This window comes from Dermacentor albipictus, chromosome 7, assembly GCF_038994185.2.
Source record: "Dermacentor albipictus isolate Rhodes 1998 colony chromosome 7, USDA_Dalb.pri_finalv2, whole genome shotgun sequence".
Lineage (NCBI taxonomy): Eukaryota > Metazoa > Arthropoda > Arachnida > Ixodida > Ixodidae > Dermacentor > Dermacentor albipictus.
In genome coordinates, this window is record NC_091827.1 from 10,291,473 (window position 1) to 10,318,319 (window position 26,847).

At 48.4% G+C, this 26,847-nt stretch overlaps 3 protein-coding genes across 5 annotated transcripts in view; 1 reads left to right on the forward strand and 2 right to left on the reverse strand.

Annotated features, from left to right (window-relative positions):
- Positions 1–439: 439 nt before the first annotated feature.
- On the reverse strand, positions 440–13,335 carry LOC135904354 (large ribosomal subunit protein uL1-like). Of its 2 annotated transcripts, XM_065435002.1 has the most exons (5): positions 13,250–13,335; positions 10,715–10,873; positions 8,321–8,468; positions 1,470–1,639; positions 440–846 (listed from the first exon to the last, which is right to left on the reverse strand). In XM_065435002.1, exons 1-4 carry the CDS (start codon positions 13,252–13,254, stop codon positions 1,562–1,564), a joined length of 390 nt encoding a protein of 129 aa, XP_065291074.1. In that variant the 5' UTR covers positions 13,255–13,335; the 3' UTR covers positions 440–846; positions 1,470–1,561. The 2 variants fall into 2 exon arrangements, with proteins under 2 accessions (XP_065291074.1, XP_065291072.1); XM_065435000.2 differs by lacking the exons at positions 8,321–8,468; positions 10,715–10,873; positions 13,250–13,335 and adding an exon at positions 1,956–2,334.
- Positions 3,051–26,847, forward strand: part of LOC135904351 (uncharacterized) — a 28,466-nt gene continuing 4,669 nt past the window's right edge. Inside the window, exons 1-4 of one of the 2 annotated variants that reach the window (XM_065434996.2) lie at positions 3,051–3,373; positions 21,538–21,838; positions 22,667–22,990; positions 25,030–25,305. In XM_065434996.2, coding sequence (XP_065291068.1) covers positions 21,716–21,838; positions 22,667–22,990; positions 25,030–25,305 — 723 coding nt within the window. In that variant the 5' untranslated portion in view covers positions 3,051–3,373; positions 21,538–21,715. Of the gene's footprint in view, positions 3,374–21,536; positions 21,839–22,666; positions 22,991–25,029; positions 25,306–26,847 lie in introns of those variants that run through there. The other variant, XM_065434997.2, reaches the window with a different exon arrangement.
- On the reverse strand, positions 15,235–18,266 carry LOC135904353 (uncharacterized). The gene is made up of 3 exons (XM_065434999.2): positions 17,782–18,266; positions 16,840–17,103; positions 15,235–15,644 (listed from the first exon to the last, which is right to left on the reverse strand). The coding sequence occupies exons 1-3, from the start codon at positions 17,974–17,976 to the stop codon at positions 15,423–15,425; spliced, it is 681 nt and encodes a 226-aa protein (XP_065291071.1). The 5' UTR covers positions 17,977–18,266; the 3' UTR covers positions 15,235–15,422.

Below are 26,847 nucleotides of genomic sequence, written 5' to 3' on the forward strand. Positions count from 1 at the left end.
AGTCGTCGCCCTCGCACCACACCGCTAATCTCCACCTTTCCTGCAGTCGGGCACTGAAACCAGCTCAGACGGAGCAATCTCAGCGGAAGATAATCAGACATCTACCATTTACCCACTCTCACCCTTTCTGCAGGTTCTGCCAGTGACTGCCTCCATGAACGATTCGCGTTTCGGAGCCCATTAAATCAGTTCAGAAGACGCATACCGTGCGCGTTGGGTCAGGACCAGACTACGGTGGCTAACCAGGCCACCACCTTTAATTACTCTGTCCGGGAACCATCTCAGCCTACACGGCGAGATTCACAGCAACCACATGCCATACTCCAGGAAGGTTGGCAAAGAAGCCTTCGCTTTAAAGCACACACACACTGAAATTCAGTCAGGGCCTCTCACAAGTATTGCCAGTGTTGTATTGTAATTGCAAGCCAATGTTCTACGATTTCGAAGATGAGCAAATTCGAACGCCAGCACCAACGACAAATGAAACGCCGCGACAGTCCTTTAACCTTGCTGTCTATAGTATGCCTTCTCTCTGACGTTTCGGCTCGTTAATGAACGATGCACACCAGCCGGGACAGATCCCTGCGTTTCCAGGAACAGCGCCTGCTTGTGCGCACAACGTGACTCGTGCTGTTCTCAGCCGCTTCCAAACGCGACTCTGAAGGCGCACGAGGGTCAGCAGAGCTTCACGGTGGGTCCCGAACGGCGTTTGATGCGAAACGTGTGGACGTCCTTGGGGTTTTCCTTGAGCAAGCGTTTCAGATGCGCCACGACCCGGTTCACGTTATCCGCCAAATGCTCGGGCAGCATGTCCACGTGGCCCACGGCGACTGCGAGCTGCTTACGCTGCGAACGGAGCAAAAAATGCGCTGCATGGGTTGATAGACATAGAAAGGGAGAGAGAGCAAGCAAACATTTATTTACTAGCCTCATGCTCGAATCTGCGCACTACACAGTAACAGTTTAAGCTCATTTCCCAATGATGATGAGTAGGTGAACGGATAGAGTGCTGGTAAACTGCTTTTGCGGGGATTACTTCTTGTACCGTACATACATATAACTACTTCTGCAAAAAAAAGAAGCGAAACACTTCGTTAAAAAAAGTTCGGGTCTCAAAAGCTGAATGTTCACGTTTCGGAGCTCATACGAATTCTTCTTACACGACGCCTTAGACGCGAGGTCATGTGTCTACTGCACAAGGAAACAGTATGGGCTCCAAAATGTAAATTAACGTTGATTTGGTCGAGGACCGGATGCCTTTGCCTTATTTAGCATGCCCCCTGACCAGACGATTCTTCGTCAGCTTTCGAAAAAGCCTGTCTGCCCCTTCGGTGATCTACTTTTAGAGAATCGGTACAATGAACATGACACGACCGATGACAGGTATTGCTAGTGCTAGCGATGGTGACCGCAACAACACGGCTTTAACATGTAGAAAGGTATATAGAGAAACTATCACGGCAACATGCCTTCAAGAGAATCTTGGCTGTGTTCTCGGCCTCCTTGATCTTGGCCATCATGGGCTGCTCGGGTGAGAATCCGACGGGCGCCTTGTGCTCGCCTACCACAGCATAGCCCAAGTAGGCGTTGAACTGGCTGAGTAGAGGCTTCGACACCAAGAAAGCATCGTACTTCTTAGCTGCGTAGGTGAAAGAAGGCACGTGAGATGAGCAGCTCAAAACCCACAACAATAGCTGAGTGGTGTGTAGCCTGGCCACTGAGGGCAACATTAAAATACACAGTATTAAAGACCGCAACACAATCTCGGGCTTCGTAAAAAAAAAAGAGAAAAAAAAAACCTGGCATAAAATTGTGCAGACACAGAGCAGCCTCCGTGCTATACTTTACGTTTGAAGTACGTTAGAGTTATACGTCAGAGAAACAACATTCGCAAATGTAGACGTCTTTTGAAAACGAAACTTAAAACTCGAGAAAACGTCGCCATTACTGCTCACCGGAAATGACGCACGACCCAGAACGTTGAGAGCCATCGCGGCTCCACGGCATGATCGCCGAGATCTGGCAGCGTGCGCGGAGAACAGGTCACATAAAGCTTATGTTAAAGTATATAACATCCTTGCCTCTGGCAAACTGATAATCTTGAAGGCAGCGTGCTGGGATTTGTGCCGTATTCGCTAACCACAACGTACACGAGTCGTCTGCTTGGGCGAGGCCATACGTCAGAAGTCTAAAAGGCCACCTTCAGCTACGTAATAACCTCACGTATACGAGGGTGATCTTTAGGTTTCTTTAACATGTATGTTTTAGATCAGGATTGATGTCGACCACCTGGGTTTCCTTAACGTGTACCCAAAGCAGGTGTACAGTCGCGATCAATTTGAAAGTGATCGCGCGAGCATCGACTGGCGGGCCTTCCAAGCAGCATAGCGGCCGATTTCGGAACTGCGAAGATAAAAATTGCGCTGCCTTCTTCCCCTATTATGCTCTTCCAGGCTGCAATCGCCACCACCAAGACCAACTCGCCACATTTTTGTGTTTGTTTCCCTTTCATGGAAATGATCTGTGTGCGTCGCTTCCTCATGCATATCTTGACTAACAATGACGCCTCTGTGCAAACGCTCATAACGCAATCGAAATGAATTCGCAGGTTATGCCATGAACGGTGACGGGAGTGACAGCTTTTCAGGGAACACCAAAAGAGAGAGAGGGGAGCTATCTGAGGTTTCCCTCTAGACCGACGGCGATGACGTAACGTGGCGCTGCTCCTAGTTTCGGTGGCCGCTCGAGCGATCACCTTCAAATTGATCGCGACTGTACACGGGCGTTATTGCACGCATTCCGCCTCCATCGAAATGCGGCTGCCGTGGTCAAAAATCGAATAACCTTGTCACGGCTAAGCCGCTGCAATCTATGGGCCAAGCTTACTAGATCAGGCGGCAAACTATGGCAATGCTGACAACTGCGTCCGATAGCGTGCTTGCGAGCAGTGATGGGAACTTCACACTGACAAATGCTGACAAGATCAGGACTGCGAGATACCGAGAGAGCCAGCATGTCGCCACAGATATCGTAGAATCGAGAGGAGCTTGGTCGCTGGACAAGTCGTTGGACTGTCGATATAGCCCTAGTCTGCAGGAAAGGAGCTGATGAACTTATCATGAGAAAGGCACACGTTGCTGTCCAAGTTCGCTTTCTAAGGTCGTAAAAATGCTGCGCATACTGTTTTTTCATTGCCTTCTGTATGTTGTCACGGTGTTCTAGCTCGATAATTCGGAGGGTTATGCGCATTATTATTATTATTTTTTTGCGAAGTACAATCCGCCATCGCGAGACGCCGGCCTTGCGTTAAGTGTTCCTTCGATTCCGTTGCATACGTTCGAGTGCATCCTGTTCATCCAAGGTCATCTACATAGTAAGTGTGTCTCTGCCATTCCGTCGAAGTATATATAATGCAAGTTTCCCTCTTGTGGTGGGCCCTCGATGACCGCACCCCTTCTGTTCAAACTGAGCGCATTGGTGTTCTTGGCACCGGCCGCGGTATATAGCTTACCCGCCGTGGTTGCTCAGTGGCTATGGTGTCGGGCTGCTGAGCACGAGGGCGCGGGATCGAATCCCGGCCACGGCGGCCGCATTTCGATGGGGGCGAAATGCGAAAACACCCGTGTGCTTAGATTTAGGTGCACGTTAAAGAACCCCTGGTGGTCGAAATTTGCGGAGTCCTCCACTACGGCGTGCCTCATAATCAGAAAGTGGTTTTGGCACGTAAAACCCCAAATATTATTATTAGTATATAGCTTAGTGTGGCTGTCGCGTTGCGCTGTCGAGCTGGAGGTCGCGGGTGCGATCCTCGCCGCGGCCGCCGCATTTCAAAGGAGGCGGAAATTAAAAAAGCGCTCGTGTACTTATAGATTCGTGCGCTCCTTAAAGAATCTCAGGTGATCAAAATGATTACGGAGATCGCCCCCCCCCCCCCTCACTGGCGTGTTTTACGATATATTGTCGTTTCGGCACGTAAAACTTCGGAATGTAAATTCTGTGGTCTGTTCTGTATAGGCTAAATAAATGTGCACAAAAAACGCGCGCGCGCGATGCAGGAAACGTACGGTATATATACGATGTGGTGTCGCTCCCAAAGGACTACAGTAGTATGCGTACGAACAACCGTAAATCATCAGGCTCCAGCAGATTCGAAACGTCGGCAGCAGCCACATTCCAGCATGGTCTACGAGAGTGATTGGGCAGCGCGCGAGTGGTGCGTGCCACCGGATCTGTGCGGAGATGTTTCTGAATATAAATAAGATGGCCTGGCAAGATTAATGTTTCCATGAAGTATACATAAGAGGAAAACAAAATGGCGAATATGAAGAGGTTTTAGTGGAACGTTAAGTTTCATTTCGGTAACGCTAAAGCTGCAGTCATAATTTCCGGAATCATTTCTGGAAATTATTGGAAGTCCGATATTGTACGCGTTCTGACTTGGTGATTAAGTATTCTTGGTGGAAGGGGACCAGATCGATTATGCAAGTTCCAAATGCGGCCGAATGAACATTTGATGCGCCAGCTTAAGAATGGTAGGTAACGATTTACGCAGATTGCGAACAGTGTACCGGCCCAACAGCACAAATAGTAGCAATATGGGATTACCATGAAGGACTAGGTGTGAGGTGTGATCCTGCGTATTGTAGGATTCAATCCGAGACACGACAGAGATAATAAAATAGGACAATCTGAGTGGGATCGATTGTTTGCAACTGAAAGGAATGAGCTTGCGTTTGCTTCAGTTTAGAACCATTTATCATTTGCGGCACGACCACATGCTTATAAGCTTAATGTCACTTTGTAGGACAAGGTAATCACCGGGAGAAGTTATTTTTCAGTAAACGACACGATCATAAGCGAATAGCCGAATATATTAAGGAATGTTAGCTGGCAAATCATTAATATAGAATAAAAAGACTAAAGGGCCTAAAACGATGCCCTGAAGGACTTCCGAAGTCGCAATGCATCAACCAGAGCTGAAGGCACGGTTTTTATTAAATGTAAATTGTTGACGAAGTGATATAAAGCTTATAAACTAAGTAGCAGAGTTTAGTCCGAGAGAATTCAATTTAGAAAACAAACGGCAATGGGTGACGCGGTCAAAATTTTTTCGTAAACTCGAGAAAAATGCTATCAGTCTGGAAGTTACTCTCCATGTTAGAATGCAGATCGGTTGTAAACTCAAGCGACTGCGTATCGCAGGACAGGTTTTTCGATAAAGCCATGCTCATTGATAAAAACGAAAAAAATAAAGAGAAATGAGTAGACTCTATAGGTGGTTGTAGATGTGTGATGCGATGATATGCTCTCGAGCAACTTACAACAAATGCATATTAAGGAGACGGGGCACTAATTATCAGGTGCGTTTCGGTTTTCGGCTTTGAATACAGGAATAACTTTAACCACCTTCCTATCTGCAGGCAATTGCTCGGTTGACAACGACTGTATAAATATACAACACTGAATTTAACTATATAGTGCTAACGTACTTTTAATCTCCTTTAATCTAGAGTTCGGATTATCTATACCGGCAGAAGACGATAATGTTATATTGTTTATAAGGCACGAACTACCATCTGCACTGATTGCTATAGGTTCCATATATGAAGATAATCTAGTTCAGGAGCGATAAGTACGCTCAGATTATCCTCCTTTGCGAATAAAGCAGAAAAAAAACGGTTAAACTCAGACGAGCACTGCGCGTCGCCTAAATGAGCATTATCATTTTTGAGAAGATTAAGTTGTCGCAAGTCATGATAAGGCGATATGGTTTGCCAATACCGTCTTGGATTAGAGCGTAAAAGGAAGGGAAGGTCAGATGTGTCTAGTATTTGTCCTTAACTGCACGAGGAACAATGTTGTTTCAAGCATGCCTTGTATACTTCGCCCAGGAGGACGGGCTGGACGAAATCTTGGCAGTTCCGTAAAGGCGTTTATTTTTATTTTTGAATCCTGCGCAGTGACGTACCTGAACCAGCATTTTTGTTATCGTGGGAAGTGGCAATAAGGAGAACATACCAGTCAGCTGAGTATTCTGAATACCAGCCAGTTTTCATCTACAGAACGCATCAAAAAAGTTTGTATAAAAGACTGATGGAAAAACGCCGTCAATTTCGCATTCATGCAGTCATAGTCTGCTTTATTGTAATTACGGATGATCTTGTTAGTTATGGCATCTACGTTTGTTGCTGACTTATGAATAGTAAACTGAAGTATATAGTGTGTGGTCGCTAAAACCATCAATGAATTGAATTGGGCGTACAGCGCTTAGGTAACCATGGCTAGCACTAAATCTATAGGAAGTTAGTACTGCGCGCAGGTTTATTTACAGCCTGTGAAAGATTAAAGCACAATATTAGGTTAACAAAGTCCGTTGAAATATGGCAGGACGATCACAAAAGGACCCAGTCAATGCTAAGGAAATGAACATCTCCGAAAAGGTAAATGTAATTATTAATCAGGGTCGTGGCAGAAATGCTGCTTCTTAAGTCTTCTAGGAACAAATGACTAGCATCACGTGGGCGATAGAAATTAAACGCATGATGGTAGGCTAGCAGCGTGAGCCCGGCAAGCTAGCAGCCCATATTATTTCAAGATTACAATTCGTACCGATAACGAAATATGGGATACCCTTTTTTAATGGCAAGCAATACCCCTCCGCCCCTCTTTTGTGCATGATCATGTCGATAACTGGTGTAGACGTTTACCAACTAGCCATTCACGGCCCCTATATTAGGATGCAACCGAGTCTGCATTGGTGCTAGAATGTCCGATTTGCTATAATCAAGGTATGAGGAGGCTTGAAAGCATTTAGGCAGGACACTTCTGGTGTTAGTAAATGAAACTCACCCGCCGTGGTTGCTCAGTGGCTATGGTGTTAGGCTGCTGAGCACACGGTCGCGGGATCGAATCCCGGCCACGGCGGCCGCATTTCGATGGGGGTGAAATGCGAAAACACCCGTGTACTTAGATTTAGGTGCACGTTAAAGAACCCCCAGGTGGTCGAAATTTCCGGAGTCCCCCACTACGGCGTGCCTCATAATCAGAAAGTGGTTTTGGCACGTAAAACCCCATAATTTAATTTAAATGAAACTCATATTGAGAGAGAGATGGAAGGTTCCGATAATGGTTTGCTAACGCGTGCGTTGGCCCATAGCTATCGCGTAGATAAGACAACAGAGTTGCTTGTGGGGTCGTCAATGCATGTCGAATTGTCAGTTCTAAGCTTATCAACCGCTAATCTAAAGGGATTCGTTCGTGCCCTGGCAAATTACAGCAATTTTTTTTTCCTGGCTTGGCGTGTCGAAGGTGCAAACTTTTCCTGATTGAGGAAGTATATACTTCCAGTTTGCGGGCCATGCCCAGAAGGTATTGCGTCGCCTTTGAAGAATTTCAGTTTTACAATAATAGGCACATGTATTCGAAATGAAACGACCAAATCCACCACCATCATCATCATCATCATATTTTTATGTCCCCCGATTACCCCTGCAGTCTTGCGCTAACCGATTCCAACTAGCACCCGTGAATTTTATAACTTCATCGACCCACTAGTTTTCTGCCGTCTTCGACTGCGCTTCCATTCCCTTGGCGCCCATTCTGTAGCTGATTTGTCGACCGGTTATGCACCCTACACATTACATGTCCGACCCAGTTCCATTTTAAGTGATACCTTACTTACTCGATTCTAAGCACCCCGTTTTTTTCATGATCGCGATGCTCGGTGTGAGGGTGTGCTTAGATTCGAAAAATCTGGATTGACCCCCCCTCCCCCTTTTCGCTGCGACATCACGACGAGACGGGTGCGAGAAATAACATTTTATTTTGCAAACATCTAAAAGAAAACTCGGTGCAGACAGTGAGCCCACCGCTTGTGTCGGATGCTTAGTCACTATCACTGCCACTCACGAGTCCGCGCGGCTCTGCAGTCCGGCTGTGCGGCAAGATCGCGCCGCGGACACCGTTCCACCTCGGGACTCCGACGGCTCCGGCTCGATGACAGAGCGAGCAAACGCGCTTGGCGGTCTTGGCTGCGCGCTCTTCCTAACAATAGGGGGGTCCTTAGATTCGCATGCAAACTTTTTTCCCAAATTGTGTCGCGAAAGTAGAGGGGTGTGCTTAGAATCGGGGGGTGATTAGAATCGCGAAAATACGGTATATACTTTCTACTTGGTCTCGGCTTTTAAAGCGTTCGACGCGGTGGCACCTTAGAGGTAGAAGAGGAATAGAGAGAGAGAGAGAAAGCGTGTCCGCAACATCTCTCCAAGGGCAAGAAGCACGCGGGATAAAGGAACGCGGGTTTGTAACGTGGTGGGCGTACCGAGAACTCGGGCCACTCGGGGACCTTGCCGATATCTTTCACTGTCGGCAAGTCCAAGAAATCCAACCGGTTGGCCACGGCTTCTTGAATGTCTTGCTCGCCGCCGACGATGCAGACCCGAAAACAAGGCCTCGGGGTGTGCTTGAGCCTGAAGACAGAGAGAGAGAGAGAGAGAGAAAAGAACCAGACGTACACGCGAATTTCATTTAGCATCCAGGGAAAACACGACGAAGGTGGGAGATGCAAATGCAAGACAATGAGCAGAACGAGAACAAGGTGAAAGCTGGAGCCAATGTTTCGGGAAGTGGACTTGTCTTTTTCATGTTTTTTTTTTTCATTAAGCATGCCTCGCAAGATGAGCCAGCAACAAGTTGGACATTATCGGGAACATAACCACTGCAGAAATCATCGAACGGTTAAGTGAACAGCTTATGCGGACCGCACAAGTTAAATGTACAGCTGTCAACTCGTGGACATTGAAATTCGGAAGATTCGCCAAATGAGGGTGGGGGGAGGGTTAGAGAGTGAGAGAGAGAGATTTTGCTATCCTTCTAGGTCTCATCAACGTTACAAGCAGCTTTGAATGGCTTGCCAGTGCAGTTATGAAACCTCTCGGAGCTCGCACTATGATTGGGGATGGCATGGGCGTGCATGTATATTTAAGGAACACGTATTGTGTCTCGTGGCAGTGGCCGCTTTCCACTCTTGCTTCACCATATCTTTTTGTATGTTTCGCCGCGTGACATCTCAGTACTGCGGAGAAGCTGACTTAAAAGAACTGGCCATTGTGCAATTTATTTATTTATTTATTTATTTATTTATTTATTTATTTATTTCACATACTGTCAATCCCTCATGGGATTGAAGGGCAAATACAAATGATAGTATTTGCGAACAAATAATATAAATACATTATATGATAACGAGTGTGTTATTGCGAAGGTTTTTGCTCCGCCAACCAAAAGAATTAAGTACTTCAGCACAAATTAAATATATGGGTACAATTTACCATAACCTATAAAAATGTGAGAAAAGAAGAAAAAAAACACTTTTAAACACACGTGATGTAAAACACGTAATGAACATGATAAACAGGATGCAGTCATGCATATAATGCATCATAGTTTTTAAGAAACCACCGTTTTATGCATTCAAGCACAAAAGTAACGGGAACACGAATGCATTTCGACAGACACATTGAAAATTAATATATCGGAACTGGTGCTGTCCAGAGAATTCGTTCCGAGTAGATACGCCGTGCGAACTCAGCGAGTGTATATTTCGTCTATTGCGATATGTGGCGTAAGTTAATTAATTAAAAAACGTGAACTAGCGTAATTAACATATTTGTTCGGTTGAACGTTTTGATTTCTCGTAGAACTAATGACAACCTCATCGAGTAGTTTAGATCAAGGGTTAGAATTGTGCTATCTGCCATAGGCAATCTTTAAAAAAATTTGGTGCGGCCAAAAGAAAAGTGCCCTGTATGTTTAGTGCTCAGCGAATGAAGCGCATAGTGGGCGGCGCTTCTTGGGCCACCAACGAGCTCAGAGGGACTGAACGCAGTCACGATGCATCACGAGGACTCTCGCATTCGTGTGACACTTGCCAGAAAAGTCCGAGGACACCTATAAGCTCTTCCTATGAGTCGTGAATGCGAAAGCATTAACGTCCGATTGAACGCCGCCGAGCGGTCCTTCGAATTATGTACTCCTCGCGAACAAGCGAGTGCGTTGAGACGCTTGGCGCCTTGGGATTTGGCCTTACCGAGGCGCAGTTAGAACGCAGGTGAGACCCGGGCAAAGAACGCACGTATAACACAGGCCTCCGAGCGCGAGGATGACGTGGCGCCGCAGCGATGCCCTCTCCCCTCACGCCCTTTCCCTTTCGCCCGCTCTGCTCCGTCGGGGCGGACCGGTGACGTGGCGTCGCAGCCAATCGGAAGTTAGGCGCCGTTTCGCTCCTACAGATGACAGGCGCCAGCATTTTCACTCAGTGGGCGATTTGACGCTTTCGCATCAAAAATGCATCGGATCGGTGACCTCAGTGACTACTGTCGACGCCAAAGGTGCCGGCAGTCACGTGCTCCGAGCCTCGCGTTTCAATTGCTGAGAACCGTACCCGACTGCACATCGTCGACGTAGTTCAGAAGGTTAATTTGTCACTTATTTAATAAAAGAAACTAGCCAAGAAAAAAAAAGAAACACGTGCACAAGAAAGAAGAAAGGAAAGAGGCTTTCCTGTCTTAGCGCTTGTCCTGCGTAGTCTTTGTGGATCGTCCTTTGCGCGCTAAGCTTCCAGTGTAACTATGTTTTACCAACCAGCCCAAGCCTATACTCTTCTGCACAAGACAAACCTGAGTCCAATTTTCTGCTAGCAACCCGTAGGACTTACCTGACGCTGCCTGTGAAGTGCTCGTACTCCTTCTTGCCACACTTCTTGAGCTTGATGAGCACCTCGACTGGTTCGATGCGCCTTGAAGGTCTTTGCGCCGCAGTGTTAGCGAGGGATGCCATGCAGTTGTGAAGCATCTCTTGACTCACGTGCAGCTGGCTGGAAAAGCGGCCACAAAGACACCTTTATGACGTAATAAGAGGAGTTAAGGACCACGCAACGAGAGGTAGAACAAATAATGCTAGGTGTCGCGTTAAGAGACAGGAAGACAGCGATGTAGAATAGAAAGCAAGCAGGGGAAGCCAACATTCTAGTAGACATTAAGAGGGAAAGAAATCAGCTGGGCTGGCCACGTGATGCGCAGAGCAGATGACTGGTGGTCTATTAGAGTTACAGAATAGGTGCTATGGCAAGGGAAGCGCAGTCGAGGACGGCAGAGAATTGGGTGGCGTGATGAAGTTAGGAAGTTTGTAGTCACAAAATGGAATCAGCTGGCGCAAGACAGGAGTAACTTGAGAGCGATGGCAGGCATGGGTCTTCGGCTGCAGCGGGCATAAAAATAGGCTGACGATGATCCCGACGTATATGCCCTCCCTCTACACGAAGAATATGTATTTGCAACTTCACGCGACATGATAGGCTGCTCTTCTTTTTTGTATGTTTTCAGAAATGTGGTGCACAGGTTTTCTGTACTTACTACCACCCACAGATGTTTGCACAATTGTGGACACCAAGATAGTGCACCAAAGCGAAAACGCCGATGGTAAAAAAATGCATTAAAACATTATATATATGTTGGAACACTTCTGATTGGACCTGTGCTGCAATTTAGAATAACTTGCGTAAAGTGTTCTAGTAAAACGAATTCGAAGGTAGATGGCTGGTACTTTTTTCTAGGGGTCAGTGTATATGTCGTTGTGTAGCAGGTTCATTTATTTCACGGTTTTGTTGCGATAGCAGTTACATACATGGACACTCCAGGTACATTTCTGCCGTCGGCGTGTCCGTATAAAGTCCAAGTGCGATACCATCGTGGCCGCGCGCCGTATGCTGTGTGTGCGAGTGAAAGCGTGCGATGGTTAGCCGAGGAGGGTGGCCTGATCTCGAGGGCACAAGGGCGTGGCGCATCGCGCGCAACGGCTGAGCGCGAACGCGTGAGCCCTATCTTGAAAGCAACCTGCGACGGAGGGACACAGTCTAGGTGCGTCGAGAGCTGATGGCTTCTCTGTGCGCTGTGTTCTCGCTGCTTAGTTCGCGTTAAAGCGAGAAGCAACACGAATGCCAGTTCGCTCGGTGCTGCTGCCGCGCTTCCTTACGCCAGCGTTTTGACAGCGAGTGTACGCGGTCATCGAGTGACAAGTGTTCATGTTTGCCTGTGGGCGCGTCACACCATGCTTGGTAATTTAGTTGGAAAGCGAACGTTTGCGAGTTTATGCGGCCGGTGAAGCTATACTACCCTTACTTCGTATAGCTGTGTAATAATTTGCTATCGCAGTCGATGCTTCGATCGCCTTTCGGGCGAAACTGCGACTTTTGTTGCACAATGTTTTACATGACGCACAATTTTCAAGTTACTGTGCTGGTGATTTCCAAGTACATTGGACCTGAAATAGTGATGTCATATCAGACGCTTCTGTATAGAGAAAGTTTGCGTGGAGTCGACATCCTTGTCAAAACAACAAAACTCGGTGAAGAATTCAATATTTCCAGTTCAATATGCAACTGTACGATTTTGTTCGTGATTCTGAAGATGCAATAAATGAGCTGAAAATAACTTTTTAATGGACTAAATTAATGTGTGCCTGAGGGGTTATGCTGCTTGTCGACCTAACTATAACGTGAACCAGAGCGTGAGCCGCGGCAGACTATTGTCACTTCTTCCTGCATCTTCCTGCTATTAAAGTTCTGGATGATAATCTGTTTTCATGTTTTCTGGCATATAGTTTGCACTTGTGTAGAGTGTTATACAGTGCTGTTTGGTGGTGCCTACTGAGTGCAATTCATTATATGTCCGTTGAAAAATGTATCTGCTAAGTTTAGAGGAATTTTGTAAAACTAGTCTTGTACCGTGTGCATCACCGTGCTGTCTCCCGATCGGTGCTGGAGAGTTTCAAAATTACCTAACTAAAGCGGTGTCGTTCTTCCCCACCCGCCGCCTCTTTTTGAACGTTACTGTTAGGTATTCAAGCCGGGTGGCACTTCTCAGCCGGCTTGAATAGTGCCCCGACGCCACATGTGGTGCTCCTCTGTATTCAAGTATTTCAGCGGGGAGCCCCGTCACTATGCTCGAAAGGAGGCCAACAAAAATGAACTACGAAAAGACTCTGTACCGGATGAATTTTCACTGGGCGAGGTTCTTTAGCGCGCAGAATCCCTGTTTTGTTTTTCTGCATTCCGTCGAGGGATAGCAAGAAATGCTTGAAAGGGCTGCATTCATTCGCTTCGGCTACCAATCCTATGCATGCTCGGATATACTATACTCTGGAAAAAATAGTAACCAGCAGGAACTGCATTAGTAAGAGAAGTTTTACTGACCTCATGGTTCACGCGCCCCGAGCACCCGAGTATTGTGATGATGGGCCTCAAACATATGGCATGTACCCACTTATAGAGAATGAGCCGCGAATTGTGTGGCAAGAGAAAACAGCTAAGCGAAAGAAACCCTGTAAAAGAACACAAATGCAATCGTTCTCCCCCATAAAGCCGTACTAACACTTAAGCTCGAGTTTAGAGCCTTTTGCATTGCAAAATAAAAGCTGCCAAAAGCAATAACAGTACGAAATTAGTATGAATTGGTGCGAATAGTACGACAAACTCTAATGAAATTATAATATAGATATTTAAACATTAGAGAGCTGAAAACGTCGCACAATTGCGGCGAAATAAAGCACGTGGGTGGGAATAAATGTTGGTGACCTGAAGGTCCATGGTGAGAGTATGGTCAATAATGAAGTTTTGTCATGAAACGGCCAAAGGCGAGACTACTTAACAATTTGAGCACTGTGATGTGCTCCCGAGGGAAGGGAAGCGTATAGCAGAGGGCGGCAGAAAGTTAGGTGGGCGGATGAGATTAAGAAGTTTGCTGGAACAACATGGCCACAATTAGTACGTGACCGGGGTAGTTGGAGAAGTATGGGAGAGGCCTTTGCCCTGCAGTGGGCGTAACCAGGCTGATGATAATGATGATGATGATGATGGTGATGATGATGATGTGCTCCCAAGAACAGTTGGGGCGTGAAAAGCAAGGTAAAAGATTAACAAGAAGGAACAGTTTAGATTGATTTCAGTGAGATTGTCTCACAGTGGGTAAGGCATTTCTGTGATTGATCACAACGAAAAAGGCTTTAAAAGGCACTATAGCAGAGGCTGATAAAATCAGAAGGTTGTAAAGAAGGATTTCTAATATTTTGTTTAAAAAAACGACAACATGGTCATGACAAGTCAAGAACGAATGATCTGTCCTTGCAACTTCTCCACCTAATGTGCATAACGGAGAGGAAACCAGTCAGTCCAGGCCTGTGCGAATAGAAATTCAGTGCTGGTCTACAACGCAGCATTCAGAATCTCAAGTCTGTGCCTGACTGTACCAACCATATCTGTATTGGGCAAGGTGAAACCTAGCGGCGAAAAAATAAAGGAGGAGAAAAAGAAAGGTCTTTATAGAGCGCAGCGTTTTCTCACTTTGCACTTCTCAGAATTTCGGCTAAGGCCAAAATTCTGAGAAAAACAATTAAAAGTCGTCACGGCAGCTTCCCAAGGTGCAAAATGAAGACTTAATTGTCCCTTGCAATCTAGGACTGCGCTCACCAAGACACTGCCGTCTTTCGAAAATGGGACTACGATCAAGCCGCCCACCGGACTAACACCCGTACACCGGGTCGGCCCCATAGAACTCTGATGGACTTGATTGGAGAAAACGAGCGATATATCGAGGTGTAACATGCATTAGTGGTTCCATGCCGCACGGCAAACTTTCGAATAAGAAGGAGGTTACACCGCAGTGCATAATAGTCGTGTTCTGAAACAGCAGCAACGAAGACGACGATGAGTTTTGGCGACAGTTTTCACCACCCTTGGTTTCAGTGTCCGTGTCGTCGTCGCCTTCGCCGTTTGCTTGCCTCTATCCGAGTCTTTATTCAACTGCTTTCTTAACACCTCCTGCCCTCATTCGCCTTATACTCTTGTTACTCGATTTACTCCCTACTTTATTCTCTCCGTTATTCAACAATAGATATGACACTGGTTCGGTGAAACTTCAATTTCCCACCACAGAAAAAAATAAAGAAAAAAAGAACAATTCAGGTGGAGGAAGTGGGGTTAAAAGCAGCACCTCTGCAACTTACGAATCTCACAGCTTCTGTCGAGTATATCTTGACCGCAGCAAATCATCGGCCACCAACACCGTGGGCCACAGTTTGGGCGGCAGGTTAAACAGGCGTACGACTGTGTACTTTCGCAGTATGAGGTATAGTAAGCAGAGTCACAACTCCTTACCTCAACGTGCTAACGATAGCTTTGCGGACATGTTGCTTTTTTAATTGAGGTAGAAACGAGGGGTGAAAGAAAAGTAAAAAAAAAGAATCAGATTGCGCGTGACTGAGAAACGCGTAAGCTTCCCCTCCAGCATACTGCTGTGGGGGGAGGGGGTTTTTCCGGTCGATGGCCCCCTCGGCCGAGCACTACTCTGTCCAGTGTCGGCGCCGCGGCGTCAACCTCTGGCACGGTCCATCCGGCGCCTGTTCCAGGGTCCAGCCGCGGCCACCAACTGGTCCTGCAGCTGGGCCGCCATATTGGTGGCCTCGTACAGCCTCGCGGCGCTGATGATGCTGATCACGAGGACCGGGCCGGACCAGGAGGACCACATCCACAGCGGCGTCGTATCGCCGCCCAGCACCACGTCCAGAAAGGAAGAGACGTACTTCGGGCACAGCTGCAAGGACGCGCGATAGAAATGTCGGATGTGGCGAAAATTAATACCAATAAGTGTTGGCGTGAGATAGTAGCATATAGCGACGATGCTGGATGGTCTTAAAAGCTTGAAGCTTGTGAATCAATGCGGATAACCCGGTTGGCTACACGAAGTCTTCGTCAAAAAAAAAATGTGGATACAGAATGACTTTACTTAGAGCTATGCTCGGGCCTAGATATTTTGCTGGGCTATTCATGTTTGGAACGTACACTATAGTTTCCTGAAAAGTTCGCGTGGAGAACGATTTTAAGTCGAGGTATAAGGTTCGGGACAACAGATAATTTAGTGTGGGTATGCATGCTCTGGGGGACGCAATATTCGTAAACAGTCCGGATGGAAAACGATTCTAGACTGACTTTTCACTCGGGGCTACAGATTCAGTTTGGCTATTCGTGCTTTCAAACCTAGTCTTCATCAAAAGTCTCAGCCCGGGCAGCTGGACGGTTGTCCAGCACCAATTCCTAACACGCGCCATGGACGGCCTAGATCCCTTTGATGAACCCCTGCACATTCCGAGTTCGCCGACTGATCGAATCTGTAGGTGTGCTCTTAATTACTTTCAGTAATCCTAAAAACTGAATGCAATCTCCGTGAAAAAGTCATAGTCAGCCAACTGTGGCATCTGTGTGGTACATCTTGCTTCGATCCGATTTTTTTTCTTTGAGAAATCTGTCCACTCTGTATGCGCACGCTGCGAGACACAACACAATGAAAGTAGCAGTCGTAGGTATCAAGTATCCGTTGTTTCCACAAGAGCCGGACATTCGGGACACGTTATTTGGTCGACTGTTGTCGATCCCTGGCCAAGGTTTATGAGAACTCCATCCCGAAGCTTTCTAAGCCGCATACTTCCTGCGGGAAGGAATCGGGCCCAATGGGGGATTGAGGCGCGGGTGACCCGTCGGGGGTTTAATGTTTAAAGCTGTGGAACATTGAATGTGGGGATCACAGGACGGCTGTGACAAGGGTGTCCAGCCTAACGTGAGGGAGGCGATCAAGTCCTGCCACGCGGCCCTACCGTTTCGGACCATGTCAGTGCGTGTGGCCACTGTTACCTCGAACACAAGTTGTGAGCGGCGACGCTCGCAGCGATCAGCAAGACGCAGAAACAGTGCGCACAGATTTTTTTGTTTTGTTTTGTTTTTTCGGCGCTCACATGCTTGGTCGTGGGCTCCGGGCCGATGCAGAGCGCAGGGATGACGAAGGGCAGCAGCACGAACGGCGCCACGGCCACCACGTAGATGGCGAGCAGGCGCGGGTTCCGGCGCAGCGACCCCAGGAAGCCCACGATGGTGACCAACAGCGCGGGGACGAGCACCACGTGGGCCCGCGCTTTCGCGTGGTACGCCAGCAGGGCGGGCAGCAGCTCCTCGTCGCTGCCTCCGGGCGCCGGCTCGTTCCACGGCTCCATGGAGGTCTCCTGCTCGAGAGCAGATCGAGCGATGTCGATTGAGACAGATAGCGAGATTCTTTTTTCAACAGCGCAGAGGACAAGGACGAGACGAGTGCACATGGTGGTGCATTCCTTCTTCAACAGCGCAAAGGAAAAGGAGGAGTCGAGTGCACATACACAGCGCTGTGTATGCGCACTTGCCTCATCCTTGTCCTTTGCGCTGTTGAAAAAAGAATGCCCCACCAACTTACCCAAGCTTCAACAGATAGCGAGAGTAAACTTTATTTTAACGGGAAAGTATTATATGACTGAGGAAGCGGAATATCCACGGTGGCGCCCCCGGAGATGGTACAAAAAGTCACGTGGTCACAGCCAACCAACAGGAGGCTCGTGCCGCGTGGTTCTGGGTTCCTTGAAGCGCCAAGTAGCCCATTTCATCAAGAGTGTTGATCTATCTATCTATCTATCTATCTATCTGTCTGTCTGTCTGTCTGTCTGTCTGTCTGTCTGTCTGTCTGTCTGTCTGTCTCTGTCTGTCTCTGTCTGTCTCTGTCTGTCTCTGTCTGTCTCTGTCTGTCTGTCTGTCTGTCTGTCTGTCTGTCTGTCTGTCTGTCTGTCTGTCTGTCTGTCTGTCTGTCTAAAGAACAAGAGCAAAGTTATATCTTATACCTATCTCTATAAAGAGGAGGCGAGCCCAACACTCACCACCGCGCATATGGCGACGATGCAGGAGACGCCGATGGCCAGGGTCCCGATGACGAGGCAGACCTGATAGTGAAAGGGCCGGACGTCGTCGCGCGCTTCGTCCTCGTCCGCTTCCTCGTCGTCCTCCCAGTCGTCGTCGTCGTCGTTCAGGTCCGCCTCCGCGTCGACCGCGTCGATCAGCGCGGGAGCCTGCATGTCGACGTCGTGGCGCAGTCCCGGTTTGTCTATACTTCAAGGTCGCCTCCTGCGGGTCTCGCCTATCCGTCCACTGAGCGTCGACTTGTCCTCGAGCGAGACCAAGCGTGAAGGCTCAATTGTACCTGATGCCGGGCGTATGCGCGCCTCGGGGCTATTCTTGCTCGCCTGCTTGCTCCATTATGGCGCGTTCCTTGCTCTTCTTCGTCTACGTAGAGTCAGACACTTCGTCGTAGAAAGCGCACGGACACTCGACCACGTTCAATGTCGATTTCTTGAAAGGTGCTAGAGGTACGTCGCCGTGGCTTTTTTTAATGCACGTTACTTTCACATCTTTGCGCTCTAAGCATCGCGCGGTCAGTCCTTGAAAGTAGCAGGACTATTTGCCTTTTGAAAGTTTATCTTCTTCTTCATATACACACATTGATGTACGCACCCGTGATAGGCGATTAGCAAAACAAGGAAATACATTTAAACACTGAGACAGAATTTGTGTGTTGCTATTCTTCGGAACCCGCCACGGTGGCTTAGCGGCTGTATGGTGTCGCACTGCTAAACACGAGGTCGCGGGATCAAATCCCGGCCGCAGCGGCCGCATTTCCATGGGGGGCGAAATGCAAGAACACCCTTGTCCCGTGCATTGGGGTTACGTTAAAGCCCCAACGGTGGTCAAAATTAAGCTTATAGGGGTATTACTCAGGCTCGCGCGTGCGCACCTGACCCTTCTCTGGATCGCACAGCGCCGGCGGAGCGGCAGTCGCTCCCTAGCACTTTCGCAGCAGCCCTAGCAGTCAGAGCTGTGACCCCTAACCCGCGGTTCGCAGTGAGTTGCGACCACGGCGGGTTCAGGCCAGTGGGGACAGGGTGAGTCTCGACCTAAGGTGTTTATTCACCTTGGTGTACAATGATTCCAACAGACAGCAACAGCCACAACACACACAAACACAACACAACACAACACAAAACCTCAGCGGCGGAGCATTCCGCACGTCTGGGGCGAAACAAACCGCACAATGTGGGAACCACAAAAGAGGCTGATAAGAGTTCAGCTCACCCAAAAGTGGATCCGCGCTCGGGCCCTGGGGCGGTGAGTCGCACACCAAGGTCCGGGCGCCACAGGGGGACGGCGTGCGGCGGTCTCAGCGGCTGATTTGAGATGCGGCCGTTCGCTAGCTCTTCCGCCGTGAGACCAAGATCCGTCGGGGGAATAGCGCTTCTCCCGAGCGGCGGAGAGGGGTCTCCCCGGTTCCAAGAAAGGGAAAGGAGGGAACGGGGTGCCTTGGCTGCAGCGTCACGGCCAGGCGCGAAGAGCAGCGGGAGCGACGAAGGTGCCCTCTCCCCGCTACCCTCCGCGAGCGAGCACGTGATTATCGCGTGATAACCGCGTGGCCGCTCCGGAGATATCGGGATGCGCGTGCGATCCCCACAAGCTGGAGTCTCCCACTATGGCGTGCCTCATAATCAAATCGTCGTTTTGGCACGTAAGACCCTAGAATTCAATTCAATTCTTCGGAGCTGCAGAACAACGACAAGAGTGTGAGAACACGCTTGCCGTCGCTTCATATGACTTTTTGGAAAAGATGCTCCCCGTGGAATACTATCCCTCTATGATACAAGATGGCTTGCACTGACGTCATCGTAGCCGCCATGTTCGTAGGTGGATCATGTGTTCACGTGGTCACGTGAAAGTTATGGATAAGATGGCTTGCACTGACGTCACCGCAGCCGCCATGCTGGTGCATCGACACGGTGATAAGCTAGATACGTGACGTCACGTGAAAGCTATCGATTACTTGCAATTACGTAATCGTAGCCGACATGCCGGTGCAAGGGTATGGGGATGAGCTGGGTCCGTGACGTCACGTGAAAACTATCAAAGGTATGCGTGTTATGGCGAGCTCAACAGTGCCACCTACACCTTGCCCCACCACATGCGATACGCGTTGAATCTGAAACGTTGTTGCCCAGTGTATAGAAAGGTGGACCTGTCTGTGAAAACGTGCACCTGAGAATCGATTATTGTAGTACGTTGTTGACCTTATCTAACGTTGTCTAACAGGCGCATAATATAGAACTTACGGTGACGCCGCTATATATAGTGTAGGTATAGGTTTAAATTGGGTGTACAACCTGATAGCCGCGTCATTCGATTCGCCGACCGCGTTCGTTGCTATCGCCTCAAGCGATTAGTATCTTGGTTTACACATCACAAGTTCACCGAATAGAAGTGATCATAGTTTGCCCCCAGTCTCTGCATACCTGTCTGCGCACTGTTAAATTGCAGCCACGTGACAATATTATAATTGCAACTTTGCAGCCTGTCGGACCTTCCTGTCACTTCGTCTATGCCCGCCTCTCGTTTTCTTGCCGTTTTCAAGTTTGCTGGCATGTTCCTAGTATGTTCATTTTTAAGTTTTACGGATTTAAAAAATGAAATTGCCTGTTGCAGATAAGGTAATTCTGCTCTGTGAGCTGGATTGTTCAGACAGGCGGACTTTACCTGCACGAGAAATGGAGACACATATTTAACTAATTACAAAAACTCGCTAATTAACTTCTGAATTAATCATATTACGGCACATATTGCAATTCATGAATTGTAGCCAACGAGTTTGCAAGACGGATCCACTTGAAATGAATCTCCAGGGTGACACCACTTTGGAGATATGAACCTTCAAACTTGTCGTAAAAATGCACTGTTGTTCCACTTACCTTTCTAACAAAATGTGTGTGTTTTTTTTTTTGTGCACTGGAACACAGAGTAGCTGAAGCACACGTGTATTTCTTCCCACATTTCGGGAAATAATATCTCGAATCTGGTGCCATCCTGGAGGTTCATTCCAAAAAATTAAAAATTTAATTACTGGGTTTAACGTGCCCCAACCACTTTCTGATTATGAGGCGCGCCTTAGTGGAAGACTCCGGAAATTTCGACCACCTGGGGTTCTTTAACGTGCACCTAAATCTAAGTTCCCGGGTGTTATCGCATTTCGACCCCATTAAAATGCGGCCGCCGCGGCCGGGATTCGATCCCGCGACCTCGTGCTCAGCAGCCCAACACCATAGCCACTGAGGAGATTCATTTCAAGGGGACACGTGTTGTAAACTCACTGGCTACAATTTGCAAATTGTAATATGAGCTGTAAAGTAAATAATTAAGAAGTTAATTAGTGAATAATATTTAACTAATTGAGTATAAGTTTTCATTTCTCGTGTTAATAACGTCTGTTTCATCGTATAATCCAGCTCAAGGACAAGAATGTTGCTATCTGCCACCGGCGATTGTTTAAAACGAATTCTGGGAAACTGAGAAATGACCCCCGTGTATATTCGCCATCCAGCGCATCATTACTTTAATAAAGCGAATATCTTTCCACAAGCGTTCGGCTATTCGCTAGCATTGATAATTATCGTTGATGGTTTCATGCATAACCATTTTTCTTTTTTTTTTAAATCCTTCTCTACTTGTCGCTTTCATTTCCGTGTCAGTTTTTGTATTGCGTTTCTTCACACCGTCCGAACCTTAGATCGCTCCCCACTTGTGGGTACGTTCCGTGAAAGATCTCATCATCATGTTCGTCATCAAGTCGCGGTGATGTCCCCAAGAGACGCCGGCACGGCTAGACCGCCGTGCATCGCACCAGGGAGGAGGCGTACTGCCTGACTAGGGAGGCCGTTCAGGCCGACCTTGGGGCATCCGCATGCTCAGCCCCACCACCGATACCTAAAGGGACAAGAGATGGAAGGAGAGGTCCCGGCAGACCAGGAACAGCAGCAACGGCAGCCAGAGCCTTCCTCCGTCGACCCAGAACCACGTGTCATCGACGCCACTGCTGCTGAAGTACCTGGCAAGACACTCGAGGTGAACAGACGCGACAAGTGCATTAATTTACCGCGGTTCCTGTTGTCGACAGGCATCCGTGAGCAGCTGTAGTTTCGTGTGCCCCTCTGGAAACAAACTCACTGTTCTTTTCTTTCTTTCTTTCTTTCTTTCTTTCTTTCTTTCTTTCTTTCTTTCTTTCTTTCTTTCTTTCTTTCTTTCTTTCTTTCTCTCTCTCTCTTTCTCTTCCTTTCTTTCTTTCGTTCTCAACACAGCCTACGAGACTTTCATAGGCTGTGTTGTAAAATAATCAAGCATCCTGGGAAGTTGCGCGCTTTGAGGCATGCCACTGGAATTTCACCATGAATGCCCTAGTGGGTCTCTATAGTAAATGTGTAACCGCGATTCATTTTGCATAGCTAATTTTGTTCCTTAGATATGATTTTTCTTTTCGTCTGCTCCCCTTTGACCCAACGTGTGCGTATCCCGAAATCCTGCCCGTGTGTTACTCCTTCTCTCCAGACGATGAGTAATACAAGAGCAAGGTGAACGCAGGAGCCAACGTTTCGACCAGCGGACTTGTCTTCTTCAAGGCAGGTCTTGAAGAAGACAAGCGCACTTGTCGAAACGCTGGTTCCTGCTTTCACATTGCTCTCGTATTACTCATCGTCTGGAGAGAAGGAGTAATACACGGGCAAGATCTCGGGATACGAACAGGTTGGGCTTGTCTTCTTCAACGCCTGCCTTGAAGAAGACAAGCGCACTTGTCGAAACGCTGGTTCCTGCTTTCACCTTGTTTTCGCTTTACTGATCGTTTTGAACTTCCATCTCCCGCCTTCCCCCTGTTTCCCCTGGATTCTTTCTCTCCAGGTAGCAGACGACGACAGTCAGGTGATGGCCGACTGTTGCGAGCAGGCGGTGGAAGCCGTCCTGCAGGGAATGGAGGCCAACCAGGAGTGGGAGGTGCTGCGCGCCATCATGGACGGTGAGGAGGAGGACGAGGCGCAGGACGAGGGCGAGTGGGACGCCGCCGACGCCGAGGAGGCCAAGACGCAGCGGAGCCTTCACGCGAGCGCCTGCTGCAAGGGCCACCCGCCGTCGGTCGGCAGCGTGCGACCCTGCCAGATGAGTGCCTACACGCGCCTCGACAACGCCATCACGCCCATCATTCTGGCCTGCATCCTCTCGTTCGTGGTGAGCCGTCGACGCTTGGCGGTCCATATTTGGCGTAGGTTAGATCAGTGGCGTAGCTAGGTCGTCTGGCACCCTGGGTCGTCCGTCAGCTCTTCTGTCAGCTCTTCTGTCACCCCCCCCCCCCCTCCGGGTGTTGTCGAGGAAAGCGAGGATATCGACAATGTTCGGGTGTCTTCCGACGTATATGACACCCCCCCCCCACCCTGCTGGCCTATGCACCCGGGGCTCACGCCCCGCCCCCCCCCCCCCCCCCCCCCCGTTGCTACACCACTGGGTTAGATAACCGGTGGACCACTAGAGTTACGGAATGGATACCAAGGCAAGGGAAGAAGCACAGTCGAGCACGGCATAAAGTAAGGTGGGCTGATGAAATTAGGAAATATGCAGGCGCAAGTTGGAATCAGCTAGACCAAGACGGAGGTAATTTGGAGATTGCTGGGAGAGGCCTTCGTCCTGCAGTGGACGTAAAAATATGCCGTTGATGACGATTTTTCGCCGTCGCGGTGTTTCGGATCAACCTTGTTAGCCAATGAGAACTGACAACGTGGCGAGTTTGACAATATGGCGGAATACGAGACTGCCCAGAAATGGCGCACTTGGTCGGCTGACCCTCGGCTATACCTGGCACTCCGTACCTCCACATTTCGGTTGCCGCTAGACTGTCGACCAGAATATACTTGATTGGGGAACACCCCTTGCGCGAGAGTTGTCAGAAGCTTCTTTCGTGAAGCGATCTGCAATGGCCGAGCAAGACAACGCCTCACACCGGAGCCATCTTGTCGACAAGGAGACTTCGTCAACGTCGGCCTTCAGGCTGATAGTGCTGTACAATGTGTGTGTGTTTTTTCTTTTTTCTTTTTTTTTTGGCGGCGACCCACAAAAGCGTCACTACCCAATGCTTAATTCTTCGTGCATTGGCAATGCAGGGACACTCAAAACATCATGACGTGTTTTTCTTTGCTATATTCACCAGGCGTGATTGAAAAAAATAACTACCTTTGTGGAATACATATAGGCTGACACGTGGCAAAATACAAGCACCTTTTTTTACGTAGACTATACAGGCTTTCTCTTTTTCTCTTTTTAGCACAGTCTGGATCAGAAGTGGCTAGAATGGTCGAGTGGTTGGCTGCGGACTGCGGCAGCGTCCTTTCCCCGGCAGCGGCGAATGGACTTAGCCTACGGCGTGACCATGCGTGGTCTCATTGCGGCATCAGCCTATGCTTGTGTTTTTTTTTTCTTTTCAGAAGATGGCGGACAATTCGGCCACCTGACCACTCCAGACAAATGCGATTCGCACAGTGGGCCTGATGAACATAGCAAAAGAAAAAAAAGAAGGGAGGGGGGAGAGTCACGTTGGTTGGACTGTCGATGTATTGGTTGTGGGCGACAAATTAAACTGTTGGTAGTGTAGCTCGTGTGCGTCCAGGTGTTAAAGTGTTCCCTGTACGGTATCTGCCTTTCCAGCCGTTAAAAAAAACATTGTTTACAGCAAAGAGCCCAAAATTGACCAGCAACGAGTTCTTTTGTCCAGGTCGAGGCTTCCCTCGTTCGACTTGGGTTGATAAGCGAGTTACAGCCACTTTTGTGCACCGGATATGCGTCCGTCTCTAACCTCCGTTCTCTAGCCTCTTCCGTGGGCCAATACCGAAGATAGGGCAGCCCCTCCCAATAAAATTTATTTCTGAAAGTCGCGCTGCTGATGATGATGGCAATAATGATGATGACGTTGATGGTAACTGATGACAAAAAAGTTCATGGTGATTCAGTTTTTAGCTGACGTCGATTAAACGTTGCCGCAACTTTGTCAAACATAGCGTGGCTCTCGGAATAAAGTATTCGGTTCATACGCACAATTCTCATCCCCAACTCGACGTGGGAGACAGTGTCTTCCAGGGACTTTTCATCCAGCGGTTGAATCACCTTCCAACTTTCTTTCTTGTTTCTTTTTTTTTTCATTTAACCTTTTTCTCTCTCTCTTTTTTTGGCTTCCGTGTAGAGGAATTTGCGTAGCACGCAGTTCTTGCGACTGCGCGCAGGTCCAACCCCTGCTGATGCTGCTGCACAAAATGGCGCTGCGGGTTTTCCCGTCACCCCTGAGACTGCTGGTCGGCCTCGAGGTGCCTTCGTTGATCGTGATCAAGACGTTCCTCTTCGTCCTGCCCGTGGGGGTTGTGTCGCTGTTCGTCGAGGAGATGCGTGAAGCGGAGGACGCCGTCTTGACCACCGTCGCATTCCTGATCAGACTGCTCGTCAACGTCCTGCTGATCGTCTCCAGGAGCGGCAACATTCCCCTGCTAGTGACTTTCTTTGAGGTGAGTCATTGACAGTGCATCTCGATATCAATGCAACACAGATATACGTACAGGCGCGGTCACTTCTAGCGTGAACACGGGAGCACGTGACATGCTCCGCGGAGGGCGCCACCACCGGCGCCTCATGAAGTCTTACGAGCTATAGGCACAAGTCAATTGATTGGCGAAAAGCCCAGCGAGTCGTCTGCTATGGTGAGTCATCTGCTGTGGTGAGTCGTCTGCCAAGACTTCGCGAGGCACTGGTGACGCCGATCCGCGGAGCGCTTCCACGGGCTCCCGTGTTCCCGCTAACAGTGTCCGCGCCTGTACAGTCGCAGTCTGTTACAAGCCACCGCGGCATTATAGCCCGGTGGCTGCGGCGTCGCGCTGCTGAGCTAGAGGTCGCGGGGTCGATTCCAGCCGCGGCGGGCCCCGTACCGATGTGGGTGGAGTCAAGAACGATCGTGTGCCGTGCCTGGACTGCACATGACTTCTACGTGACATTCATTTATCGGAGGGAATGTAACTTTCGGTGTTCTTTTGCTTTGTTTTGTTTATCAGCTACTTTTGCTTTCATCATCATCAGCAGCAGCAGCAGCAGCAGCCTATATTATGTCTACTGCAGTACGAAGGCCTCTCCCTGTGATCTCCAATTACACTTGACCTGCACCGACCGATTCCAACTAGCGCCCGCGAATTTCTTAATTTCTTAATAATAATATCAGTATTATTCCTTGCCGCATGACGGGTTGCTAAATTCCGTAAACGAATGCATTAAAGAACAAGTGCAAGAGTCGGCTTTTATTGACCAAAGCGGTGTTTCCACGGGAGCTTTTCTAGAAATTCTTTCAATGTACTTGAAGTCGACGCTGATTGGGTGGAATCAGCGTCAGGCATATCAGGCATTTGTATTGGCTCAGAGGTTGCCCCTATTCTTAGCAACATTTACCTGAGTAAGATTGACAACTGCTTAGAGAAAGCCTTAGATGATAGCGTTATCAAGATATTTCGTTACGTTGATGATTACCTGATTTTCTGCAATAGGGAAGAATTCGATTCCGCTGCTACCTCAGTAAGTGAGCAATTTAAACTTTATGGGGGAGGATTAATGTTTGCCAAGAAATTTCCTCAGCGACGCGTAATTCAGTTTCTTGACATTTCCTTGATCTTAGAACAAAATCATGTTTGTTGGCAGTACTCCCCAAGATCTTCGAAGCCGTTGCTGAACTTTCAATCCAAGCATTCTAAACTAGTAAAAAACGGAATTGCCATGTCGTGCCTTAAGTCTTCCCTCACCAGATCCTGCATACACAAAATGAGCGCCAGTTCTAATGCGCAGGTCCGGTGCCTATTAGAAGCAGGTTATCCTAGTGTAGCGGTGGCCACTGTGGCTGAGCGCCTAAAGAAGTCGGTTTCGAGAGGGACGGACGTTATCACAGAAAGCAGTAATGGAAAAAAAAGAGTAGTGGCTATTCCGTATATTCATTCAGTGTCGCACAGGCTTAAAAAAGTTGCAAGTAGATATGATGTTAATGTTGCTTTCACTGCTCCCAATAAGCTAGG